General features: G+C 38.7%; 1 protein-coding gene across 1 annotated transcript in view; it reads right to left on the reverse strand.

Annotated features, from left to right (window-relative positions):
• The window catches only part of CEP290 (centrosomal protein 290), a 72870-nt gene that overhangs the window by 31208 nt on the left and 16199 nt on the right, over positions 1-25463 (reverse strand). Inside the window, 22 exon segments of the mRNA XM_038756850.1 lie at positions 1562-1669; positions 2706-2972; positions 3288-3422; positions 4315-4422; positions 4791-4955; positions 6919-7374; positions 8396-8507; positions 9734-9885; positions 11738-11943; positions 12446-12557; positions 13136-13309; positions 14187-14417; positions 14509-14611; positions 15480-15595; positions 16087-16236; positions 16519-16683; positions 19309-19451; positions 20140-20224; positions 21936-22048; positions 23000-23087; positions 23161-23261; positions 24011-24173. Coding sequence (XP_038612778.1) covers positions 1562-1669; positions 2706-2972; positions 3288-3422; positions 4315-4422; positions 4791-4955; positions 6919-7374; positions 8396-8507; positions 9734-9885; positions 11738-11943; positions 12446-12557; positions 13136-13309; positions 14187-14417; positions 14509-14611; positions 15480-15595; positions 16087-16236; positions 16519-16683; positions 19309-19451; positions 20140-20224; positions 21936-22048; positions 23000-23087; positions 23161-23261; positions 24011-24173 — 3453 coding nt within the window.

Consider the following 25463-nt stretch of genomic DNA (forward strand, 5'->3'; position numbering starts at 1 on the left):
AGCCTCTTGGAAGAGATGTGCCTTCAATTAGGCTTTGAAGGTGGGGACTATAATTGGCTGGCAGATATAAAGAAGGAGGGCATTCTAGGCCAGAGGCAGGACGCGAGCGAGAGGACAGCAGTGAGATAGACAAATTCGAGGTATGGTGAGTAGGTTGCCATTACAGGAGAGAAGTGTGTGGGACGGCTTGTAGTAGATGAGATGTAGTAGGATGGGATGAAGCAGCGTGGCTCAGTGGAAAGAGCCCGGGCTTTAGAGTCAGAGGCCATGGGTTCAAATCCCAGCTCCACCAATTGTCGGCTGTGTGACTTTGGGGAAGCCACTTCACTTCTCTGTGCCTCAGTTACCTCATCTGCAAAATGGGGATTAAGACTGTGAGCCCCCCGTGGCACAACCTCATCACCTTGTAACCTCCCCAGTGCTTAGAACAGTGCTTTGCACATAGTTAAGTGCTTAATAAATGCCATTATTATTATTATAGATGAGTAGACAGGTGAAGTGGGAAGGGGCAAGGTGATTGATCGCTTTAAAGCTGATGGTAAGGAGTATCTGTTTAATGTGCAGGTAGATGGGCAACCACTGGAGGTTCAAGACGATTGGGGAAACAGGGACTGAATATTTTTTGTAAAAAAATAATCTGCTCCCAATAAGAGCCTCTATGACTAAGGAGGCTAGGACAGCCCTGGTTGAATATGTCCGTATAAAAGGGCCCAAAAGAAACCAAAGTGGTTGTAGATATCCTCAAACATACACTCCGAGACCAAGGGGAGCAGCCCATCTGAGTTTGGCTAGATTGAGATCAGCCTGAGGTACCAACAACCTCTTCGTTGATTACTCTAAATTATCTTGGTCAATATCTACAGATGTTAATTTCATCTCATGCCTACATGCAGCACTATTAGAGAAACTTTTGATAATATTGCAATAACATCGCCCAATACCCAAACACATGAAAGAAAATTAAATTGTAAATGGATAGGCTTTTGTTGAATAAGTAGCTGGATTTCCAGTCAAGAACCCAGATTGTAAATGGTACTGGATACCTAGATGTATGGATTTGCATATAGGGTAGAAATAATAGAAGAATATGAAAAAATGCTGAAAATTAAAATGTGTTCCCAATAATGATAGGGCAAATAGTACAAGAATCAATTATTTTTGAAAAGGTAAATGTGGCAGTATTTCTGTTATCCTTAATACCAAAAGTAGCATTAAAATGAATCATTTAAAATCTGGTGGAGATAAATGTCGAGATGAAGAAGCATCAGAAAACATTTAAATCCTCTACATTTCACTATCTTTAAGTTAATTCTGCTACGGTCACTTTGAGTGATCACACAGATTTCGATATCTGCATTCTAGCAAATCCCACCAACACCTTCTTTTCACATTTTTCAATTCCTCCAAAATGTGGAAGCACAAAGTGATGCTTATTAAGATTCCACTGAATAAATATTTATCTGGATCACTAATATAATTTTAAGGTTTACACAATCTCATTTATATGAAAAATCCAACGAGATGGAAAAAAAAAGCGAAAGCAACATAAAGGGTATTTTACCAAAGCCGTCTGTTTGTATCTATTACGTGAATGGTCAGTCTGCAGATCTAATTTCTGATGAAGGACCCTGAGTTCTTCTTCATGTTTCTTTATGACTTCCTCTTGTTCCTGTTTTAAAACAGAGATACATTTAACCACAATTAGAGAAATATGAAATTAATATTTCAAGGAGCTCGGACAGTTAATCAAAAATGAGTCATTGTCCTGGGGAGAAACAGGGCTGCTGAAGAGGCTTTAAATACATGGAGTCTGTGCACTTCAGATTTCAGCTCTACAACCAGGATGGCTTGAAACACTCTGGCCAGGACGGTTGTGATTGCAAGAACAAAACCCAAGTGGACAGGTTTTTGAGAAGTGCTCTGGACCTCTAGGAACTCTCTTTGACCAATGACCCTACCTGCTTTCTTTTCTTATGGTACTTGTTAAGTGTTTACTATGTGCCAAGTACTGTATTATGCACTGGGGTGGATAGAAGCTAATTAGACTGGACACAGTCCATGTCCCATATGGGGCTCACAGTCATAATCCCCATATTTTTTTTTAACAGATGGGGGAACTGATGCACAGGTAAGTTAAGTGACTTGCCCAAGGTCACCCAGCACATAAGTGGCAAAACCGGGATTAGAACCCAGATCCTTCTGACTTCTGGGCCAGTGCTCTATCCCCTCGGTCACGCTGCTTTTTGAGGCACATGGGCCAGTCTGCCTGCAAACTATATAGCCGACAAAAATGTCTTTGATATCCATTATCTTGGCAGGATTTCTGCAAGATAAATGAGAGGTCACTTCAGTCCCACGAGCGAGCAACAGTGGGGCCTTGGGGTTGCCACAGCTCTAGACAAGAGTCATTCCGGGTGCCGTTGAGGCTTCATTTTGATGACTTATCTATAAACAAATCTGATATTTTCTATTTCCTATGGCTGCTATAAACTTGGGTTCCCCTAGCTGCCAGCTTTATTGACAGGCGTACATTTCTTTTCCCTCCCTTAGTCCCCGTAAGTAAAAACTTCTACAAAAAGAAGATAATATGAACCTAAAAATATGCTCTCCTTTTTTTGAATTAGGATAAGAATAATAGGTCATACACTGAAACGGAAAAAAAAAATCAAAGTACGTTAGCGTGAAATCATACATATAGAGGTTACCTGTCTTGCTCTTTCAAGCAGATGCTGGTATTTCTTCAACACTTCTTCTTTGTGATTTAACCTCGCTTGCATGTTTGCAATGGTCTGCTGGGCAACTTTCACAGTGTGATGATATTCTGGTTCCTCTTCTTTCTTACCTAGCTCAGCTATCAGTCTCTCTCGCTCAACTGTAGCAGGCAGGCGAAGCCTCAGTTCATTGATTACGCTATCTCTTGACAGAACATTTTGCTCTGCTTTCCACAGGGCATCTTCTTTCTCTTTCAGTTTCTGAAATGTAGAAAATAAGTACGATTTCACAAGGTTTAACTTAGGTGTGAAAGTGCGTCTTTTAAAGAGTCCTCAGCACTCCGCCTTTCATCACTTCGAACTACAAAATATTTTAGGTACAGAGCAGGAAAGTGTAAAAAGCAGGGAGGTGTGAAGCAGAACAGAGCAGTGAGTGGACGGAGGGAGGGAGAGGGAGGGAGAAGAGACCCTCTCTACATAAACATGTAGTTTTCCATGCTTCACCTCCAATAGCAGAGACAATTTAAATGTCCACAGGACACACCTGGTAAATAATAGGCAAATTAATCCAATTACCTCTTCTAAAGATTTGCAAGTTGCTCGTGTTTCTAGGATTATTCGGACATGCTCCTTGATTTTCCTCAGGGCTATCTCAAGTTGATTAGGAAGGGGCAAAGTGGAATCTGGTATTGATCCAGTCGCCTCTTCAAACTGTAGGAAAATTGACATCTTAAAAAAGCTTTGGTAGTATTAATAAGGGCAACATATTTTTTCCCCCAATCTGAGAAGCAGCTTGGTTTAGTGGGCTTGGGAGTCAGAGGTCATGGGTTCTAATCCCGGCTCCGCCACTTGTCAGCTGTGTGACTTCGGGCAAGTCACTTCACTTCTCTGGGCCTCAGTTACCTCATCTGTAAAAGTGGGACTAAGACTGTGAGCCCCACGTGGGACAAGCTGATTACCGTTGTTGGGTATGGACCGTCTCTATATGTTGCCAACTTACACTTCCCTAGCACTTAGTACAGTGCTCTGCACACAGTAAGCACTCAATAAATACGATTGAATGAATGAATGAATACCCCAGCACTTAGACCAGTGCCTAGCACATAGTAAGCGCTTAACAAGTACCATCGTTATTTGGGACACAGTATGGCGTAGTGGATAGAGCAGGGGCTTGGGAGTCAAAAGGTCATGGATTCTAATCCCGGCTCCGCCACTCGTCTGCTGTGAGACCTTGGGCAAGTCACTTAACTTCTCTGGGCCTCAGATACCTCATCTGTAAAATGGGGATTGAGACTGTGAGCCCCATGTGGGACAGGGACGGTGTCCAACCCAATTTGCTTATATATATCCACCCCAGTGCTTAGAATAGTGCCTGGCACATAGTAAGCTCTTGACAAATACCACAATTATTACTATGATTAAGAGTTTGACAAACCTTTAAAAACTCTCTACCCAAATAGCTTTGAAACAGGAAATTGGCTGTGATTTAAATATAAAAGACAGGAATGATTAAAATTACATCTGATATGGAAAGCTACCATGGTTTTGGTTCACGTATCTGGTTAATAACTAAACTGATTTAAAATTAATCTTACTGGCATACCTTTCGAGCAGCATTAAGTATTTCATTTTGTTGACGTTCAAACATGTCTAGCTGACGTTCCAACTCAACCTCTCTCTGATCCCAGGCCACTTGCCGTTCTTCATGAAACTGTGAAAGATAATTAACTTACTGCATGATGACACTAAAATGTAGAAGCTAAAAGCAACTTAAATTAAGCACTAAGGACACAAAATATATCTAAGAGAACATATCCTTCCAAACAAGCATGTCTTCATTTACTGCATATTCCTGTTCACTCAAAGAATGAATTATGTTTTAGCTGTTCTCGAAGCGTACAGTTTGAATAAAAGGAAATAGAGTATAATCAGTAGTAGCCTCTTGCATGAACAGGCAGATGAATAATGCACCCAATAGTTAGAACACTGTTATATTATTTCTTAAATAGGAATGGCATGTTACTGCATCTGGAGTAAAACAAAGTTCTTCTTTAAACTGAATTGAGAGAAAAAAGACACCTTATTTTGTTGTACAATTTCTTCCTCCAAACTGCTGATTGTATGCTCATATTCAGAAATTATATTATTCAAATATTTCATCTCTTCTTTACCCTTGACTAATTCTCGACTTAATTTAAGCTCTCGAAGACGGAGTTCTTCCATTTTCATATGCCAGTCAATTACCTAAAAAAGATATGAAGAACACGTTATGTTTAATACTAAACCCAATGGTTTGATGTGGAATTTTTAAAATCTGAAATTACATTCCAGGAGAGGCTTTCAATAATAGATGTTCGTGTGACAACATCTAGTGTTAAATTGCTGCAAATATGTAATCAAAGTAACTGAAGGAACCATTTCATTAAGAATAGCACATCACAATCTGTTTAGATATAGTCAATTATGAAAATAACTCTAGTCTTGAAAGCTATGCCCGTTAAAAAACAAAGCTCTTTCACACAAAATAATAGCTAATATAAATCACCCCCAATGCAGAACATCGACTCAAGAATATTATTTGGTTTTTCACAGCGCTAACTGTTAAGTTTTTCATTTAAATCTTTCAATAAACCACACTTTAGGAGAATGATCTTTATAATTCCAGGTAGAGTGCAATGGCATTTGCCCAGTACAATATTCTGTGCATGAGAACATTTATACCATTTGATGCTGCTTATTTATGACGAGGCCCAGTATGCCTTCATTTTCGAGATTTGATATTTAATATTTGATATTTATATGACTTTGTGCAGCACTATTACAAAACACCCAGAAGGGTGCCCTGTATGAGATCTCAACCGCTGGACAGATGGAGACAAAGTCATCTCTAGAATCCCTAAAAAGAGAAAACATTCAACTGCAAGCCTTATTAAGAGCTGTCAGTCATTTGGTCTGGCCCCTGTCCGGTACAATTTGGCATCAGATGTCTTTATCAGCGTGGCTCAGTGAAGCAGTGTGGCTCCGTGGAAAGAGCATGGACTTTGGAGTCAGAGGTCATGGGTTCAAATCCCGGCTCTGCCAATTGTCAGCTGTGTGACTTTGAGCAAGTCCCTTAACTTCTCTGTACCTCAGTTACCTCATCTGTAAAATGAGGATTAAGGCTGTGAGCCCTCTGCGGGACAACCTGATCACCTTGTAACCTCCCCAGCGCTTAGAACGATGCTTTGCACATAGTAAGCGCTTAATAAATGCCATCATCATCATTTATGTCCAGTATTTATAATTTTCAGCATTGACCCTCCGTCCCGCTGAGCTCCTGCCCTTGAGAGTCTCAGCTTGGCAGTGCTGACCGGGTTGTGAAGGCCTTGGGAGGGGAACATAATTGCTCTAGAATAATTGCGTTGCGGTTGTCTGCTAGGATGGTCTAGCGTGGGCTCTGCCGAAATGGTGTCGATCTGATGTCCTCGCATTACCCTGCGTAACGGCATGATACATGTAACATCTCATGGATCTCTGGGTCCCATTTTCTTGAGGCCTTTCACTGGACATCTTGCTGTTACACCACCACTGGATTTTATCCTACAGACATTAGCCTCAAACCCTAAAGAACACATCCTTTTCCAAGGCTGTCAATCAATCAATCAATCAATTGTATTTATTGAGCGCTTACTGTGTGCAGAGCACTGTACTAAGCGCTTGAGAAGTACAAGTTGGCAACATATAGAGACAGTCCCTACCCAACAGTGGGCTCACAGTCTAAAAGACTGTCCTTAGATCTGAGGTGATAACTCAGCCAAAGTTTTGTTGTCTGTCTCCCCCTTCTAGACTGTGAGCCCGTTGTTGGGTAGGGATCGTCTCTATATGTTGCCAACCTGTACTTCCAAGTGCTTAGTACAGTGCTCTGCACACAGTAAGCGCTCAATAAATACGACTGAATGAATTAACGACTGAATGAATCTGAATACGTACTATGTGAAGACAGGATGAAATCTGGAAAGATGGTGGAGGGTTGAACTTGTTTAAAGGCAAAGAGAGGAGCTAGAGGAGAATGAGGGTTTGAAGGAAGGTGAAAGCATTTCCTTTTATAAGTCAAACACTAAAACCTTTTCACATAAGAACGTATTGTCAATCCTGCATTTCTGAATTTTATAAAAATTCATGAAAGAAGATTCCAATTAATCACATGACAAAAACCATGCCCTCATACCTTCTGAGCTCCTCTCGTATCCTTTAGCGTTGCTATTAGCTCCTCCAAACCTTTTAATTTTAATTCCACTTCTAGTGTTTTGTTTTCCATAGTCCTGCGCTCTTGTTTAGAGTGCTGCATTTCCTGCAATATCTTCAACTTGTCGTTTTGAAGTTGAACCATTGTTTTAGAAAATTTCTCCTGCTGAGCCAAGGGCAGTGCACCACTAAATTGTCGTCGTAGAGCCTGAATCGTCTGGCGCAGATGTTTAGCTCTGTTTCTTCCTTCCAGCCGAGCATAATACAGTGCCTGCTCCTTGTCATCAAGTTTCTGTTCTAGGCGCAGGTTATACGCCTCCATCTTTTGAAATTTGGACGTGATAGACTCCAACTTGCCCACAGCGGTCGCTTCGCTAATTTGCAGAGCTACAATATGCTGGTGCAATTTTGCAATGAGGGCTTTTTCATCTGACTGCGCCTAGTAACACAAAGAGGCAATATACAGTTTTTGTTCATGAGAAGCTGTTGTGATTTTGAAGTTGTTGATAGCCCCAGAATGACCTTATGTGAAATGTGCTCACTTAATATACCGCTCCTCAATTCTATCTTTCCCTAGTTAAGAAACTAACCTCAAGAATTAAAGATGATTTCTTAATTTGGTTCTTACACTAAACATATTTATGTACATGTGCAAAAACAGTGACTTGATATCTCCTATCTGAAAACTGGGATAATTTGGACCCCATTCCAAAAACCTACATTGTTTATTTTTTTAAATTTTTGATGAGATGTCATAATATAAATGAAACTACCTTAAACTCATTTGGAAAAATGTTTTATCCATCCTTGAATTCATTATCATGTATGGCTAACTTATTTCCTTAATATAGCTAACTAGAGAAGCAGCTTGGTTCAATGGAAAGAGCATGGGCTATGGAGTCAGAGGTCCTGGGTTCAAATCCCGCTCCGTCACTTGTCAGCTGTGTGACTTTGGGCAAGTGACTTAACTTCTCTGTACCTCAGTGACCTCATCTGTAAAATGGGGATGAAGACTGTGAGTCCCCCAGGGGACAACCTGATCACCTTGTAACCTCCCCAGTGCTTAGAGCAGTGCTTTGCACATAGTAAGCGCTTAATAAATGCCATCGTTATTATTATTATTAACTCTGTGCAATGTGGAGAACTTCCCTATGAATGTCCCCTAAACTGAGGCTGTATGGTACAATATATTTTAAGCTAAGAAGGTGATGTGTGAGTGCTGAGATGAATTTAGGGACTGCTAGTTGTGGGCAGTCTTTTGTGGGATGGTAAGAGTTTGGCTGGAGAGATAAAAATAGACAAAAAGTCAAATATACTGCTCTTTTTGCTTATAATGCCAGATAAAAGAGTAAGATTATCAGATAGTAAACTGTAATAGGTTCAAAGCTCTAAAGTTATACTACTGTTGAACATACAAATGATAATATTAATTTAGCACCCATATAGCTCTCCAAACACACCTGATAATCCAAAACTTGCATTCTAAGAGATTCCACTTCCTTCTCCCTGGACTGCTGGCGTGTGTTCATAACTTCAACTTGCATTTTGGCAATGTCAGAGATTTCTCTCAGTCTACAAATGAAAGAAGTATAAATATTAGAGACATATTCCATTTCAAGGTAAATATAACCTGGTAAATTAACCTTACCATCTAAAGATGAAAAGGACATACAAATATGTATTGATTTTTGTCCTTCAGCAACTGTACAATCATTTACTTTAATGTTTGTTAACATTTTTATGCCCATCTGCTGTTCAGAATATAAGCCCCTGGTGTCCAGAGGTTAATACAGTGCACTTCCCCCAGTGGGTGCTCGATAAATAACTTTATCAATTGAGTGGCCTTACAGACCCAATAATTGCCCAGCTTTAACCAAGAGTCTCATTCAAGGCTCTGCACATAGCAGGTATTAAAAAAGTATTGTTGCTACTGTTCAGAAAAAAGTAAAACTATCCTTTTATACAGTAGAAAGATGTTTTGTGTGTGTTAACTGTGACCACTGGCGTGGCTCAGTGGAAAGAGCCCATGCTTGGGAGTTGGAGGTCATGGGTTCGAATCCCAGCTCCACCACGTCTGCTGTGTGACCTTGGGCAAGTCACTTAACTTCTCTGAGCCTCAGTCACCTCATCTGTAAAATGGGGATGAAGACTGTGAGCCCCACGTGGGACAACCTGATGACCTTGTATCCCTCCTAGAGCTTAGAACAGTGCTTTGCACATAGTAAGTGCTTAATAAATGCCATCATTATTATTATCATTATTAATTATCTAAACAGTCAGGGCACTGGAAGGATTATTCTAGGGTGCTGCCTCAACCTTAATATGCTTTTCTTCTTATTCAATTTATTATAGTACTCCCATAATATGCCAGCAATTAAACTCCTGTTAAACTCAAATTACAGTTTTTAGGGAATAAATATTTTGATAAGACTCAGTATTATAAAATAAACCTGAACTCACCTCTACGGAAAATTCTGAAAATTACAATTGATATGTATACAAATGTTTTCAGAGACTTAACTGCTGAATAAATTTTCATTATCACCTGACTTTAATTGCAAAAAATGAAGATTAAAATATGCCATTTTAAAATTTACAAATGGTAATGCCTGAAAAATTATACCTTCATGATAAAAAAGACTTGAATTTTTCTTGCTCAAAACCCCAGAAAACACTTTGTACTTTTTGTGCCAAATAATTTTGTAAACTCAAAACATGAATACCACTGTTTTTGTTGGTAGGCTAACAGAAATCAAATAAGACAGTCTAAATTACAAAAAAAAATGTGATTTACTCACTTTGACACTTCGACTTTTAGTTCCATTTCACTCTTCTCCAATTCTAAAATATGTTGTCGGTCAGCATCGCTCACTGTCTTGGTCACACTATTAGCCAGTTCATCCCGTAATGTCTGTTCTATCTTTTGTGCTTCCAAGTTAATTTTAGTAACCTAGGGAAAGCAAGCATCAGAATCAGTCAGTCAGTAATCAATATTAAGTGTTTACCATGTGTAGAGAACCGTACTACAGCACATGGCAGAGAACAGTAAGCAGACGCATCCCCATCTTCAAGGAATTTATAATCTAGTGGGGGAGGCAGACATTAAAATAAATTTCTAGGCAGTATAAAGATACTCAGTACTCTTTTTGAGTATTGATTATGATGTCTATAATCACGTTTTACTCCTTTGCCACTCATTATATACTGTAAAGTGCAAAACCTAAAAGAACCACAAAGGACTAATCAGTACAATACGTTTAAGGCAGAGGCTGGGAAGCAGAACGGCAGCATGCCTTGAATGACATGAAATCTATTTGTGCCAACTTGTGGATCATGTTATATTGGAACATATTCATGTGGCAAGAAGGACATTCTCTCTTTCCTTTGTGTTACATCTAAATCTTATATTTAAAATGTATAAGCTAAAAAAATAAACGCCTCCACATTATTAGGCATATAACACACACACACACACACACACAATTTATCAGCCTTTACGTTTAAAATAAATGAACACTGAGGGAACAGGATTTAGTAGGTCCGAGGAAGGTTGCATCCATGGAATTATATGACGGAAGGATGGGATAATGGAAAGATGCTTTCCTCTTCTCTCTTTTCCCGCTGGCTCAGTGGCAGTCAAAGCCTATGGCGGGATTAGGCTGCAGGCAGGAGTGGGCAGAGGGATAAGACAAAGGCAGCCTGAAAACTTGTGTGTGGCACCCGGGGGGGCATCTCGGGTTGGGGCATTCTCCTCAGACTGGTTGATGGGAAGTATATAATTGTCCAGGTAAAACAGCGTGAAGATGGGCCCTGAGGTACTCTGGGGCCTTCCCATAGTCTTTGGAGATTTGAAGCGCACCTGCCCTGCTCAGGGAGGATCCCCGAGCATACCACTTGTCACTGAAAAGTTCTCCAGGAGAACAGGGCCACATTACCAAGGAGGATCATTAGGGCTGAAGTTCAAGAGCCTCTGGGCTAAGGGGGAGTCCCAAAGACCTAGCAATGCATCCTAACTCTCCCCTGCTATGTGATATGCCATCAGAGTTTCATCGCCGCCCTCACTAGAAACCACCCTTAAGCACAGCTGAATGGAACACCCTTACCCTTCTCCCACCGACCGAATTGCTTTCTTCTCTGCGACTGAACTCCCTCTCCCTCCTCTCCTCCATGCAGCTTTGGTCTTGAGCCAGGGACAGGGTTCAGAAGCTCTGTAGACCCTGGCTTTGCTTTGGTAAACTGGGAAAGGGACACTTCAACTCCTCACCTGTCCTGTCCTGTTCTGTCCTTTCCTCTGGCTCAAAACCCCTTAGCAGGGAGAGGAGCTGACCTGGACAGAACCACTACAGTTGAGGCTGAGACAGCATCTGTCCCAGGCTGATTACAAACTGCCTCATTAGCAATAGCTAATAGCCCCTTCAATTAGCAAGTGCTAACTGAAATGGATTAGTGAATGTTAATGATTATTAATGAAAGCCGCACCCAAGGAAATACAGAGAGGAATCAGTCCCTGCTAGGGGCTGCGGGGGAACCAGCCTGAGGAGGGGTAAGTTCCTACCCAAGCTCTAATCAGTTAAACCGGAGAGATGGCTCCAAAGTTGTCATATTTGGTGTGTGACATAACGTCATCCCATGTTCAATGGTCGGGGGGCTGTCAATTGTATCGCTCTTTGCCTGCCAACTAGTCCAGGGTTTCATTTTGTTTGTCTTTTCCTGTAAAAAGGTTGGCAACCCTGAACCTGATGGACATGTCTAACAGTATTAAGTTCTTGAGATAACTGCATAAGAAAAGTCTAATTGCAAACCTCAGCAAATTTGGTTTCCAGTTCATAATTGCGCTCTTCCACTTGCTTTAATGATGTCCTTAGTTGTTCATACATTTTTTGAGAATGTTCAGCCCGTTGCCTTTCATTTAGCTCCTTCATTTCTAGCATGGCGATTTTTTTAGAAATGGAAACAATCTCACTATTGGTAACTGCTTTGGAGGCTTTGTCCAGAATTGGCTCATTTCCTGTATTAGATGACAACAGAATCAGTCCTACAAAATATACATTAAAACTGTGCCAAAACACAAACTGATTTCAAGGATTATGTACCAAGTGTTAAGTTACCTAGGAGTAGAGGCTCCTGCAGTCATCCAATCTCAGTAACACTTTCTCTACTGGGGTGTGTGTCAGGGATCACAGAAGAGATTCTAACATTTCACTCTCTCCTTGACCCTTGTCTAGATGGCAAGCTTCTTTTGGGAAGGGAATGGGAAAAATGCTAAAAAGGTCCTTTGGAGCCACTCTAGCTATCAAACCTCAGGGCTGGATGGACCACTGGTCTTATCTAATATGCTGTTTTATCTTCCTAAGTCCTATTTAAATTGAACTGCTTTGAAATAAAATCAATGTTACGGCAAATAATCTGTAAAATAGTATTATCTCGAAAAGCCGAATTCCCAAAAAAAGCTATGCTATCATTGAAAGTATTATGAAACTTCACCATGTTATAAGTATTATGGTACTCACCCAATTTTGTTACTTGTTCCCAAGCCTGTTCTACAGTATGAAGTTTTTCTTTGGTAATTTCCAGTTCCTTACTTATAAAGTCCATTTGCTCCTTTAAAGATGCATTCTCACACTGCATGAACAGAAAATTTATGCACAAACTAACTTAAAAATGTCTGTACGTTATGCTGAGAGCGCCACAGAAGAACAATATCCTTAGAAAAAAGTCAAGCCTTAAAAAAAATATGGTTTCCCATAAGACAGCAAGCTCCTTGTGGGCTGGGATCATCATCATCATCATCAATCGTATTTATTGAGCGCTTACTGTGTGCAGAGCACTGTACTAAGCGCTTGGGAAGTACAAGTTGGCAACATATAGAGACGGTCCCTACCCAACAGTGGGCTCACAGTCTAAAACGGGGAATACAGATGAGAGAGTGAGCCACACAGTGTCTCTCATTAAGATGAAAGCAAAACAGGAAACCATCTCTTCAGGATAGGCACGCCACTATTTTCAAAGTACAAATGTTTCAAAAGGATTTAGTTCACCAAATTAGTAGATGTGCCGTGAGGAAATAATTGTTTCTGCCAGGAATTTCTCCTGAGGAAACTGATTCTAAACAAAATTAAACTGTGAATCCAATAATTCAGAAATATGAAATATATTTTTTTATTGAATTCCTCAAAGGATCAGGTACCATGTAGACTTACCTCTAGGTGCTCCAAGTTACTTGTTCTCTGGACAAGTATATTATCTTTCTGTAGCATGTCTCTGTACTTTGCTGTCAATTCATTGTACTGCTTATTGGCCAATTCTAATTCTGACAAAGGGACACTATTATCGATAAGCTTTTGGAGAGCTGCAATTTTGAAAACTGCCGTTTCCTGTATAAATAAGAGAAGAATTGATTATTTTAGAGTCTTGAATTCTTTAAAAGCCACTTTTTCTCTAGTTAGGGTTGATAAAAACTGGCATTTTTATAAGTTTACTGAAATAGATTGATATAAACATTGTTTTAAAATTGAAGCTCTTTAATGGCAGGAATCACACTCTCATTCTCCAGCAGATTCCCCAAGCCCTTTGTGCTCAGCTTCTGGTTGATACACAATAATAAAGCTGATCCTGATCCTTCTAGACTGTGAGCCCACTGTTGGGTAGGGAACGTCTCTATATGTTGACGATTTGTACTTCCCAAGCACTTAACTACAGTGCTCTGCACCCAGTAAGTGCTCAATAAATACGATTGAAGTATTAAATTGCTCTTTCTGCAATTTTAAATTGCATTTTCTAAAGTTTCCATTATACTAAAGAAGTGTCTATGGCTCATTTTTAAATAGTTTAAACTAAAGTGAGAATGTGCTAAATCAGCTACAATTCAAGGCTGCCCAAAGTATTCTCAAATAATGTAAGACTTCCTCATTAAAAAGTTTTACATGCTGTTTTACACAACATCCCTCGTTAAGATAAATTTCTTTGGAGTGACAATAATTGTACTTGATTACCTATTTTTCAATTTTAAAAAGAGAGCCTCAACAACAGACAAATTTGGGGATTTTACTCATGTTTTAACAAAGGAATGTACTGACATTTGAGTAACTAGAAAATAAACGCCAGATGACATTCTGAGGAACTTCCAGCTAGCAGAGCTGATGTATAAATTTTAATAATGGAAGTGCTATGCTAATTTTTCAAAGTGGAATGAATTTTCAAATTTTACACAAAATGATGAAGGAAATGGCAAAGAGAGAGATCAAAACATACCTTAAACCTCTGCAAACAGCCAATTTTTTCACTGACTGCAACTTCCATCGCTATCACTTCATTTTTTTGTTTTTCATTTTCTTTTCTTAGATGCTGCTCCATTTCTACTAAAGTTGAATACTGCCTTGACAATGTCTTCTCATTTACTTGCAAGACAGTCATTTTTCTACTGTGTTCTGCTAGTTGTTTTTTCATTTCATCAGTGTTCATCTGAAGAGCATCTAGTAAATTCTGCGTAAAAAGTTAATTTTAATTGGCTACTGAACACAATCTACCTGATGTGTATGTCAATGAGGTATTTCAATAACAAAGTTTCACTTACATTATATTCCTTTACTTTTATAGCATCTTGCTGAGTCTGATCCTCAAACTTTCTTTTTTCCTCTTTCATTTTTTCAGATTCTGTTTGCCAAATCTCCCTTTCACTTAAAAGGACAGACAATTATAAAGGGCAGATTATCTTTCTTTGATTTGACACCAAAGAAATGTAAGCTTATAAGAATTTAAAAGATAAAGAAAAAGAAGAAAGGAGGCATGGTCCTGGAGTCCAAGTGTCTCGCCTGGAATTCCCAAATTTTGTAAAGGAAAGGTAGAAATTTAGAGGCAGATTCCATTCTAAACTCAGATTTATGAGCTCAAGGCTTTTCAATTCAGACCAATTTGAATGAGTGTTTTAGTGCAAGAAAAATACTGTTTAGTATTTGAGATACAAAGAAAGTTGTAAGGAGGATGAAAAAAATCAAAGGCTAAGAATTTTATTGCACCTAAAATGGGCACACATACATTAGACATACATACATACATTAGACAGAGATCAGTGAAAAGAATAGTTTCAGTATAAAATCAAGATAAAAAAATCCTTGGCATGCCAAGAACTGACTACAAATAAATTATAAAGAGAATGATCTAAAGGAGACATGTTTTGCTGCATATCAGTATCAGAAACTAAGGAGAGACCTAGTTAAGTTACCCAGAAATAGAAACCAGATGATTTTTATCACATCACACCAGTCCCCATGGAAAAAAAAACCTTTCAGAATAAAGCAAATGTACAAACACTTTTTTGTTTTAATGGCAAATTTAGTTTAAATGATAAATAACTGTCTTAAGAAGACTAAGCTAATAGTATACTTCAGTGAAACAATAATTATTTCACATATATAAGCTACTAGCACTCCAAGAGTGGAGAATTTATGGAGGGTTGGAAGACTGAATATACTATTTTGAATATCTGTTAATAATAGAGACCTTTGTATCATATAATCTGTCCAAACATGATTCTTGAAGTGGTACCTTTGATATTCTTTATATAATAAACCTTGTTGATGACGAATCACAGCAAATTTTCTCTTGTAGTCTTCAACTGCATCTTCTAATTCATTTAGTGTTTTTTCTTTATCTTCTAGCTCCTAAAGATCATATTGAAAAAGAGAAATATGAAATCAAGATGAATTTTAGATTTACAGAAAGGGCAATATTTGTCTATACAAATGACATCTCTTCTCCTATGTACTCTGTATCCCCCCCAGCACTTAGAACAGTGCTTTGCACATAGTAAGCGCTTAACAAATACCATTATTATTATTATTATCTTAAGACCATGGCTCATCCATAGTTTATGACAGGACATTCCCTTCAAAGTTGCACTTCAATATATTTTCTTAACATTCACTATTACCAATCTTGCCTGTTTAGCTTGCCATTTAGGTATCATGCTGTTATCCATTAATCAGCCCCCAAAAAACCCAGTTTAAATAAGCACACCTACAATGTTTGTGGAGTGAATTTATTCTCAAAACCTCATTGCTGATAATTACTTTTACGTTGATTTAATTCCCTTTAGAACTGCCTGTCTTAAAGTAAGAAATATGGCTCCTATTACTAGCCAGAAGTTAGTTACCTGTAAAAGATGTATTAAATATTCATTCTGAGAATTAATGATACTTGTACTGGTTGGAGCCATGCCTTCTGGTAGGTCTACTACTTTGAATACAACATTGGACCCTCCTGATTGACGTAAGAGACTGGTTTCTTTTTCAAGACGTTCAATCTAAAAACAACCAAGGAAAGAAGTTTCAAATGAATCAGCACAATCAAATTATTTTTATTCAGAGAAAAACACACATTCCACTTGATTTTGTCATTCTTTTTCTGGAAAATACAAAGATAGCTTGTTCATTTTTGGAAACTGGTTAGCTCAGGGATATACTAAATGCTTTAACAGGAATGGTCAAAGAAGAGACTATTGCTTTCCTACTTACATTTTCTTAGATATGTTGTTTAGGTATATAATTTCACATCAATCTAATTTATTAATTTATCCATTACCTACCTTTAAATTGGCTTTTGCTAATTGATGAGAAAAACTGGTGGCCTCTTTCCGAGATTCTTTAAGCTCCTGCCTTAGTTCTTCGTTTCGCCCTGTAAGCTGGTCAACTTGGGCTTTCAGATGCAGGTTGGCGTCAAAGATTCCTTCTGCGTTTTTTGATTCAACAGCCTAGCAAATTAGTAAGGTTAGCTATTGTGAGACGAAATGTTGAAATTTTGGCCTCCCCCTTCTAGACTGTGAGCTGGGTAGGGACCGTCTCTATATGTTGCCGACTTGTACTTCCCAAGCGCTTAGTACAGTGCTCTGCACACAGTAAGCGCTCAATAAATACGAATGAATGAATGAATGGTGGAAATATCCATTATTTATATGGGCAGTTTAAAGATGGTCTTACACTAAATTAAGCTGTTCTTCTACTAGATTAACATGCAATAGCAGGAATGTAGAATGCTTAATTTTCATCAGTATATTTTACTGACCTACTTCTACATCGACCCATGTAAAGTAAAAAGGAAGCTAAGCTAGTTTAGTCGACAAAATACAGATTTAAAACTTCCTTATGCAGGTAAACACCATATAACCATATTAACATATGTATGTGAATATTTTTTTAAAAATGGTTATCCCAATAGCATAAACAGATGAAAAGAACACACTGTAAAAGTTAGTCCAAATGCATGCCTGTCTGTGATCTTTCAAAATTAAGAATTCATATGGCAATCACTTATTGTTTATTTAAAACAGTATTAAAAACAATAAAATTAAGTATCAAGAATCAAGTATCAAAGAATCAAATGAAGTATCGTAAGGAATCGTTGAAACTCAGAGATCAATGCTGAGTTAAAACTGAATTTATTGGCATTACTATGTACAATAAATATGACATTTTAGCAAAGGTCTTAAGAAATGTAAATACTAAATTCAAATCGTCGGGTATTTATCAAACACCCATATAAAAATAGTAGAAGGAGGCGCATCTACTGAATGAGTATGGCCAACGAAGTGTAAGGAAAGTATATGAGACATGTTCCCTCCCCCAAAGGACGATGTCCACAATCCACTATGACAGTGTGCTAAGTGTAGACTGTGAGCCCACTGTTGGGTAGGGACCGTCTCTATATGTTCCCAACTTGTACTTCCCAAGCGCTTAGTACAGTGCCCTGTACACAGTAAGCGCTCAATAAATACGATTGAATGAATGAATAAGTGTAAAATGAGCAGATTACTAATCCAGAGCCAGGCAACAGGAAGACTGCCTGAAGGATAAGGGCACCTCTCTTTTTGCCCCCTCTCCCTCTAGACTGTAAGCTCCTTGTGTGCTGGGAACATGTTTACTAAACTCTGTTGAATTCCCAAGTGCTTAGTACAGTGCTCTGCACACAGTAAGCACTCAATGAATACGACTGATTGATGAGGTTTCTTTTTTTCTCTGGCCACCATGTTCTACCACTGACTTAGCTCAGAAAAGAGGGTGTTCTGGGGAAGTGTGCTTCCCGTACCCCATACCGCCCGGATTAAAGTAGAAAGTCTCACAACATGCTGATCCCGAGTATTTAAATTTCCATTTTTTTTCTCATCCTATTACCTGCAAGTGTCACTTCCAAACAAAGCCCCTTCTAATTACTAATGTTGTGACCCTTCAAAATGAGAGTTGTACTCCACAATAGTGCAAACTGGATCCAGGCATCAAAGGGATCAGACCCATTTCTCTTTTCACTGAGTATTTCTACTGGTCAGCCAAGAAAAGGAACTTCTTATAAGCACATGTCCCCTGCTCCGGGTTCTAGCTGGTATGGGGTCAAAATGAGGGTTTTAATTTTTTATGGCTTAAAATGTTTTCTACCCCATTCCACTCTCTACAGGTTCACTTCCATATAAATCTCCTTTTGCCTGGGGAGCTGTGTGATGGCACCATCTCTGAGAAAGTATGATGTTACTTGTAGCTCCTCAGCTGGGCAAGGGGGGAATCAATATCCCAGTACGGTCGAAGCTTTAGGTATTTCCTTATTAGGACAGAAGCTCCCATGGAGGTGGGTTGGGAGGCAGAAAATTTATAGGATCAGGGTTCCAAATATGCCCAGAGGTAGACCTGACAGTCTGTTGATGTCAGGATGGCCCCAGGCACAGCCTCCCTCACCTGCATAGGTCCTGCTCTTATACTCCTATGGCTTTTTCAGCTTTGGCGTATCCAGTTGTGCAGAGGACAACTATCTGGTTTTCTGGTAGCTGCTGCTGTTTGTTCCTTTGGTTTTCAACTCATTTTTTCACTTTTTTCTGAGCTTTGCCAGATATTGGAAAATCCCTTCCTAAATCACTGAGTATCAAATTCAGTGTTGACTTGGGGTAAGCCAAATGGGTACGAGCACAGTGATACTTTCTGTTAAAGTCTCAGATATGGTCTGATCTGGGAACACAGACTGCACCTGGTCTCCCTACCAGCTGTCTTACAATGTGAGTTGTTCCACAAAAGGGGACAGGGGAGGAAAAAAAAATAACCATCCATATGCACTGTCCATATGCACTGGTGATTAAACATATCTTTTTCCTCTTAATTTTTGGTGCTGGGCAGTCATCTCCTCCAAATGACAAATGCACCACACTTGTGGACTACTGATCCAAGTACGCAACTGTGCAAGAGACTCTCTCTCAATGACAAACTCTCATGCACTCCAGCATATAATCTCACTGACAAATCTATAGGCTCGAAGTACAACTCTATTACAGTAACTCTACAGATACAGCAAGTACTGGCGTTTTTGAGGAAACCCATTCCTAAGTTAAATCAAACCTTACATTAACGAGTCTCTCAAGACTAGGGATGATTAGTGAAGTTTCTCCTCCTTTAACACTGGGATCTTGCTGCATCTCCTTGATAGCTTGCAATATCTCTTTCATTCCATCTTCAAGCTGTTTATTTTCTTCTGTTAATCTTTTTACTGTAATGGAAGGTGATACAACTTAAAACACCAGAAAACATAGTTTTCTCATAAAATGAACTGTCCAAATTTTGACTTTCTGATAAGAGTAAAAATATTCTCCGACATGAAAAGTAACCACTAAAGAATAAAGTAAATTATTATTATTAAAGGACAATTATGTCAAGAAAAAGGCATACTGTGGACACATATGCACAACAGTTATGGCTAAACAGTACTTCTAGTTTCATATTTCAATATCTGTATTAAAGCTGACAAAGACAATCCTTAATAGTATACATTTGTCTAATTGCACCCTGTTCATTATATAAGTAGTACTGTTTGCCACTTAGCTCCCAACTCCATTACAAGGAAGCAGTATATAGGAGGAAACAAGCTAAATTCCAGTAAAATGGAGTGAGAAAAAAGGCACTTCCTAATGATGAAAGTTTCAAGATGCCAGGAGTGTGTTTGAGAAGGCCCAGAAGGACACACAGAAGGAACACACTCCTTCCATACAGGATACAATTAGATGACAGACACCACCAGTCTGGAATGAGTTGGATGCAGTCGTATCTGAGAACGGAAGAAGGGACTCGATCCAAAGACCTTCAGCCACTAGGATTCCAAATTCAAAACACATGGTTTGTAAGAGAAAACACATTTCTTTAAATAAAGAAAGAATATTCACAAAGAAAACAGAACTTACATTTATTCTGGAACTTGGATATTATCATCTTATTTCTTTCCAAGTCTTTGTCCTTTTCATTTAATTCTTTTGCAAGACATTCATTCTGTCAGAAGATAAAAATAGACCTAGATGAATTTTCATCATGAATATTCTTGTCGTTTTCTGCATTTTCCGGCTTGGAAATATTTAAGAGTTCACCTTAGGGGAGAGACTTAAACTTGGATAAAAAAAAAATGAAGGTTGCTCAGAGTGTTCCTTGACAAAATGGGGAATAAAATATAGCACTCAGCAAATTATACTGACTCAGAGATGGTCAGAGAACAGGAATAATCAAAGAGTTCTCCAAACTGTGATAAACATTTACATAGAAACTTTGGTATAATAATTTTGTCTTTCATGCCAATCTTTTGCTCTACCTGTTCTGCCTGACTTCGGTGTCTCTCAAGCTCTAGTTCTGCACTTTTGCTTTGGGCTTCCTTGATCAATAAATCCTTGAATATCAGCTCATTCTAAGAAAATAATTGATAAATTAGGCAAGTTAACGAGTTACTATGACTTAAACTATATTACATTTGAATATTTTTCTACAATGAAATGTATATTTTTAAAATGCCACAGATGGAGTTGACACTGCAATTTTGTCCGGAGGTTACTTTGAAAGAACTGTTTCGATATTCATTCTATTGAAATATTTGCAGATTAAGATCATGAAAAAGGAAATATAAAAAAATAATTCTCACCTGTGACCTGAGGAAAGTTAGTTCTTTCCGAAGCTGCTCTATAAGATTTTCAACTGGATCTATGTGGGATAATTTTGAGTCTCCTGTAACGGGGCAGTACTCTTTGGCAAAAAGATTACTGTCAAACTTTTTTTTCAACAGATCTTCTTGCAATTGGACTTCCCTTTTCCTCACATCTTCTTTAAAATCATTTTTCATGTCAGTACCCTTCATTTTGGGATGGGCTTGTTCAACTTCTGACTTTCTTTCTGATGGCATATCCACAGTAACTGCTTTTTCATGAATAAACTGGCAAAATATTCCAGATTTTTGGCTGAGAGATAGCCCTTGTGAGGTTTGAGAATTCGACTGAACTGCATTTGAAGAAACTGTTGCTTTTGTTGGAAAAAACGAATTACTCTCAGGCCTTTGACTATTCCTTTCTAGTATCTGATGATCTGATGCAGCAGTTTTCTTTAGATGATATTTAGAAAGATGAGCTGGGCAAACCTCTATGTCCCTTTGTCCTTCTATATGCTGGTTATTGGCTAATGTTTCTAGGTCCTTTGACGATTGCAGACAGGGTGCTTTAAAAATCTGCCTTATTGTCAGAGTTTCTGGACTTGTATTATGATCATCTTCTTGTCTGGATGATGAATACTTGGGGCTTGAATAGTCACAAGGGAATTCTCGACTCACAGGCTGATTTAACCCAAGTAGCAATTCGGAAATCCTTCTTGAGAGTTTTCCTAACGTCCTTTCTGATTCATTCTGATCTGGCTTTGGAATACTGAAAGACACTCTTCTAAATGGCTGCATATTCTGCCTTTCCATACCTGGACTTCTAATCTGTGTTCAGAATAAATAATGTCTCATTAATGCCTTACCATCAATGTTTCATTAATACTCTACCAATTCACCTGCCCCAAATGTTCAATTTTAAACTTTTATTTAAAGACTTAACAATAAAAGTGGATCAAGGATAAATGTCTGAAACACTAAAACAAAAAATCTCCCACCACTTTCTTTTTTTTCCCCCTCAATGCAAGGCAAATTTCCACATAGTGAAAACATGGACACTTTCCGTGAACTTACCCTCAATTGAGCTTCCTCGACATTTGCTGAACCCATTAGATTGAAATTCCTTTCCATCATTCTCAGCTCCTGAGTAAAGGGGCCTGATATATGTAGATCATCAGTTGTTATCCCTAAATACAAAATCATTCAAAAGCGTAAAGTACCCTAAGATTTCAGGCTTTAATAATAACAACTGTGGTATTTGTTAAGAGCTTACTATGTGCCAAGCAATGGGGTAGATACAGCAAATCAGGTCAAAGAAATTCTTGAATTGCAGTCAACATGGCTTGAGGTCATGGGCATATATGAATGAAATACACAGATACTCCAGAAAAACTCATTTCAGTCAATGTCTCAACCTACAGTTCATCATTCTTTTCAGTTGTAAGTTAGCTTGATCTGAATTTTATCTCCTATTCTAGATATTCTAGACAGTTCCTTATGCTCTCTTGTGCTATTTCTAACTAGTAAACAAAGCTGCAGAAATAAGGAAGAGAGAGATCGGTAGACACAATCTCTGCCCACAAGGAGTTTACAATCTAGTAGCAAAATACTCTGAACTAAACTAATATCAATAGGTTAACAGAACCCTTAAAGTATATTTCTGAGTTTAAAAATGCTTTCTACAAATAATTTTATTTTCCAGACCATTTTCACTGGGTCACTGTTTATATTATTAGGGTTACAACAGTCTAGAAAAAAACTCTTTATAGTAGTCATGTAATCAGGGAAGCAGCGTGGCTAGGGAAGCAGTGTGGCTCAATGGAAATAGCCCGGGCTTTGGAGTCAGAGGTCAGGGGTTCAAATCCCGGCTCTGCCAACTGTCAGCTGTGTGACTTTGGGCAGGTCACTTAACTTCTCTGGTCCTCAATTACCTCATCTGTCAAATGGAGATGAAGACTGTGAGCCCCCGGTGGGACAACCTGATCACCCTGTAACCTCCCCAGCGCTTAGAACAGTGCTTTGCACATAGTGAGTGCTTAATAAATGCCATCATTATTATTATTATGTAATTTACATTCGGAATACTCCACACCCCCTTTTCCAAATGTTTTTTAAAGAAATGCAATGAGCAACTGTACCTAAAGTAGCATCTCTTTTCCCTTTCTCTTGAGCCATTTTACGAATTTTCTGTTTCAGTTCGAGTCTTTCTTCTTCTAGACTTTCTATCTGCAAATCACAAACTGTTAGTTTCAATGCACTTCAAATAAACAAAAAATGGATTTGTAAGAACAGGACTTGCCTCCTTTAAAAGAATCTGGTTTTCAGCTCTGTACTGCTGCTGCTTTAAGTTTTTGCTGTTTCTAAATTCAGTTAAATCAATCATTGTCTTTGGATCAAGGCCTGAAGAAGAAAATGACATTAGTAAAGAACTGTGTCTACATTAAACCAAAGTACAAGCACTTTCTACTATTTACCAAATAGTGTTTTCTACCATTCCAAAGATTGTTGCCATGAAACATTCTGAGTTCCTGCACCTAGAGTCTGGAGATTTTCTAGTCTCTCAATTTACTTGAAGAAACATTTGGTTGGTATCAAAGTTCTGAAGAACAATGTCTGTGGTAAGCTGCATTTTGTACATAAAACCAGACTCTCCCACCTTTACCACATTTGGCAATTCAGTAGTAATACGATCAGTAACAACAGTAATGAATTTACTTTCCAAAGTAAAACTGCACAATTGGTGTTATGTTAGCTCAGGTTAAGTATCTTGCTCAATCAACTGTATTTATTGAGCACTTAATGGGTACTAAGCACTTTGGAGAGTACAAAACAACAGAGTAGATAGATATGCCCCCTGCTCTCAATGAGAATCGTTAGTTCTCTGAGAAAACAAAAGTTTGCAACCCAGGTTGCTTAGAGCTGAAACAATTATCTGAGACAAGAACCAGTTGTTAATCAGTTGGGATCAAGTTCAAATTCAAATTAATTGGTAAGGTCTTATGAAAAAGTCTTGTTCACTGAATCCACTGTTTTACTTAATAACTTCATTTAATGAAATCAGGCATAGACATATGAAAGTTCACTTAAAATCTTTCTAAATATAAGGTACCCTTCATAACAATAAGTAAATTCTGTAAAATTTGACATACCGACACGTTCCCTAAGCTCCTCATTTTCATCAAGAAAATCATTTATCTTCAACTCAAGTTTGTTCATTTCCTTAGTTAATAGCTCAATCTCATGATCTCTTACTTTAATTTGGGTTTTTAAGTTCTTTATCTCAGCAACGGCATCTTCCAAGCCATATATTCCCTGTAATATTCCCCAATCATTGATATGTGATTTTTATTATTTTGAAGGAAACAAATGCAACAATGCACGAATCGGTTCTCTATGTTATAAGGTTTACAGAAATATCTCTACTTCTCTTTAGGGCTATCTTGGAATGCTATGATAATTTCTGCCATAATTATACATGGAATAGGGGGGACTTAAAGTTTGGGGGTCCGAACAAATGGTCACCATTAGAAAATATATTTAGGAATGCTAAATATGGGAAACCTATATTAGCTAACAAGAAGGGACAGGTGAACTAGAAGATCATGAAAGACCAAGCATCCCATGCATCTATGTGAAATAGGTGACTAGATGTACTTCAATTGCACAAAAGAAAGCTTAAACTAAGCAGGAAAATAGGTACCTTTCAGAATTTAGACCTATCAACCCTATTTATCGAGTGCCTGTGTGCAAAGCACTGTACTAAACACTTGGGAGACTGCAATAGAACAGAGTTGGTACTGCCCACAAGGAGTTTACAGTCTAGAGGCGAAGACAGACAATAAAATAAATGGTAAGTATGTTCGTAAGTGCTGTGGGACTGTGGGGCAAATAAAGGGTACAAATCCAAGTGCGAGGGCGATGCAAGAATGGAGAGGGAGCAGGGAAAATGAGGGCTTAGTGGGGGAAGGTCTCATCGAGGATCTGTGGTTGTAATAAGGCTTTGAAAGTAGGAAGAGCGATACTCTATCAGATATGAAGGGGGAGGGAGTTCCAAGCCAGAGGCAGAACATGGGCGAGGAGTCGGCAGTAAGATAGACGAGATCCAGGTGAATTGAGGAGGTTGACATTAGCGGACAGAATAATAATAATAATCATAATGGCATTTGTTAAGCGCTTACTATGTGCAAAGCACTGATCTAAGCGCTTGTGGGGGGGATACAAGGCGATCAGATCGTCCCACGTGGGGCTCACAGTCTTAATCCCCATTTTATAGATGAGGCTCAGGGAAGTTAAGTGATTTGTCAAAGGTCACACAGCAGGCATGTGGCGGAGCCGGGATTAGAACCCATGACCTCTGACTCCCGAGCCTGGGCTCTTTCCACGCTGCTTCTCTAAGTGAGCATGCTGGGTTGTAACAGGAAATCAGTAAGGTAAAATAGGAGGAGGCAAGATGACTGAGTCCTTTAAAGCCAAAGGTAAGGAGTTTCTGCTTGATGCAGAGAAGCAGCATGGCCTACTGGATAAAGCAGTGGCCTGAGAGTCAGAGGACCTGGGTCCTAATCCCGGCTCCGCCACTTACCTGCTGTGTGACCTTCGGCGAGT

This window comes from Tachyglossus aculeatus, chromosome 14 (genome assembly GCF_015852505.1).
Source record: "Tachyglossus aculeatus isolate mTacAcu1 chromosome 14, mTacAcu1.pri, whole genome shotgun sequence".
NCBI classification, from domain to species: domain Eukaryota; kingdom Metazoa; phylum Chordata; class Mammalia; order Monotremata; family Tachyglossidae; genus Tachyglossus; species Tachyglossus aculeatus.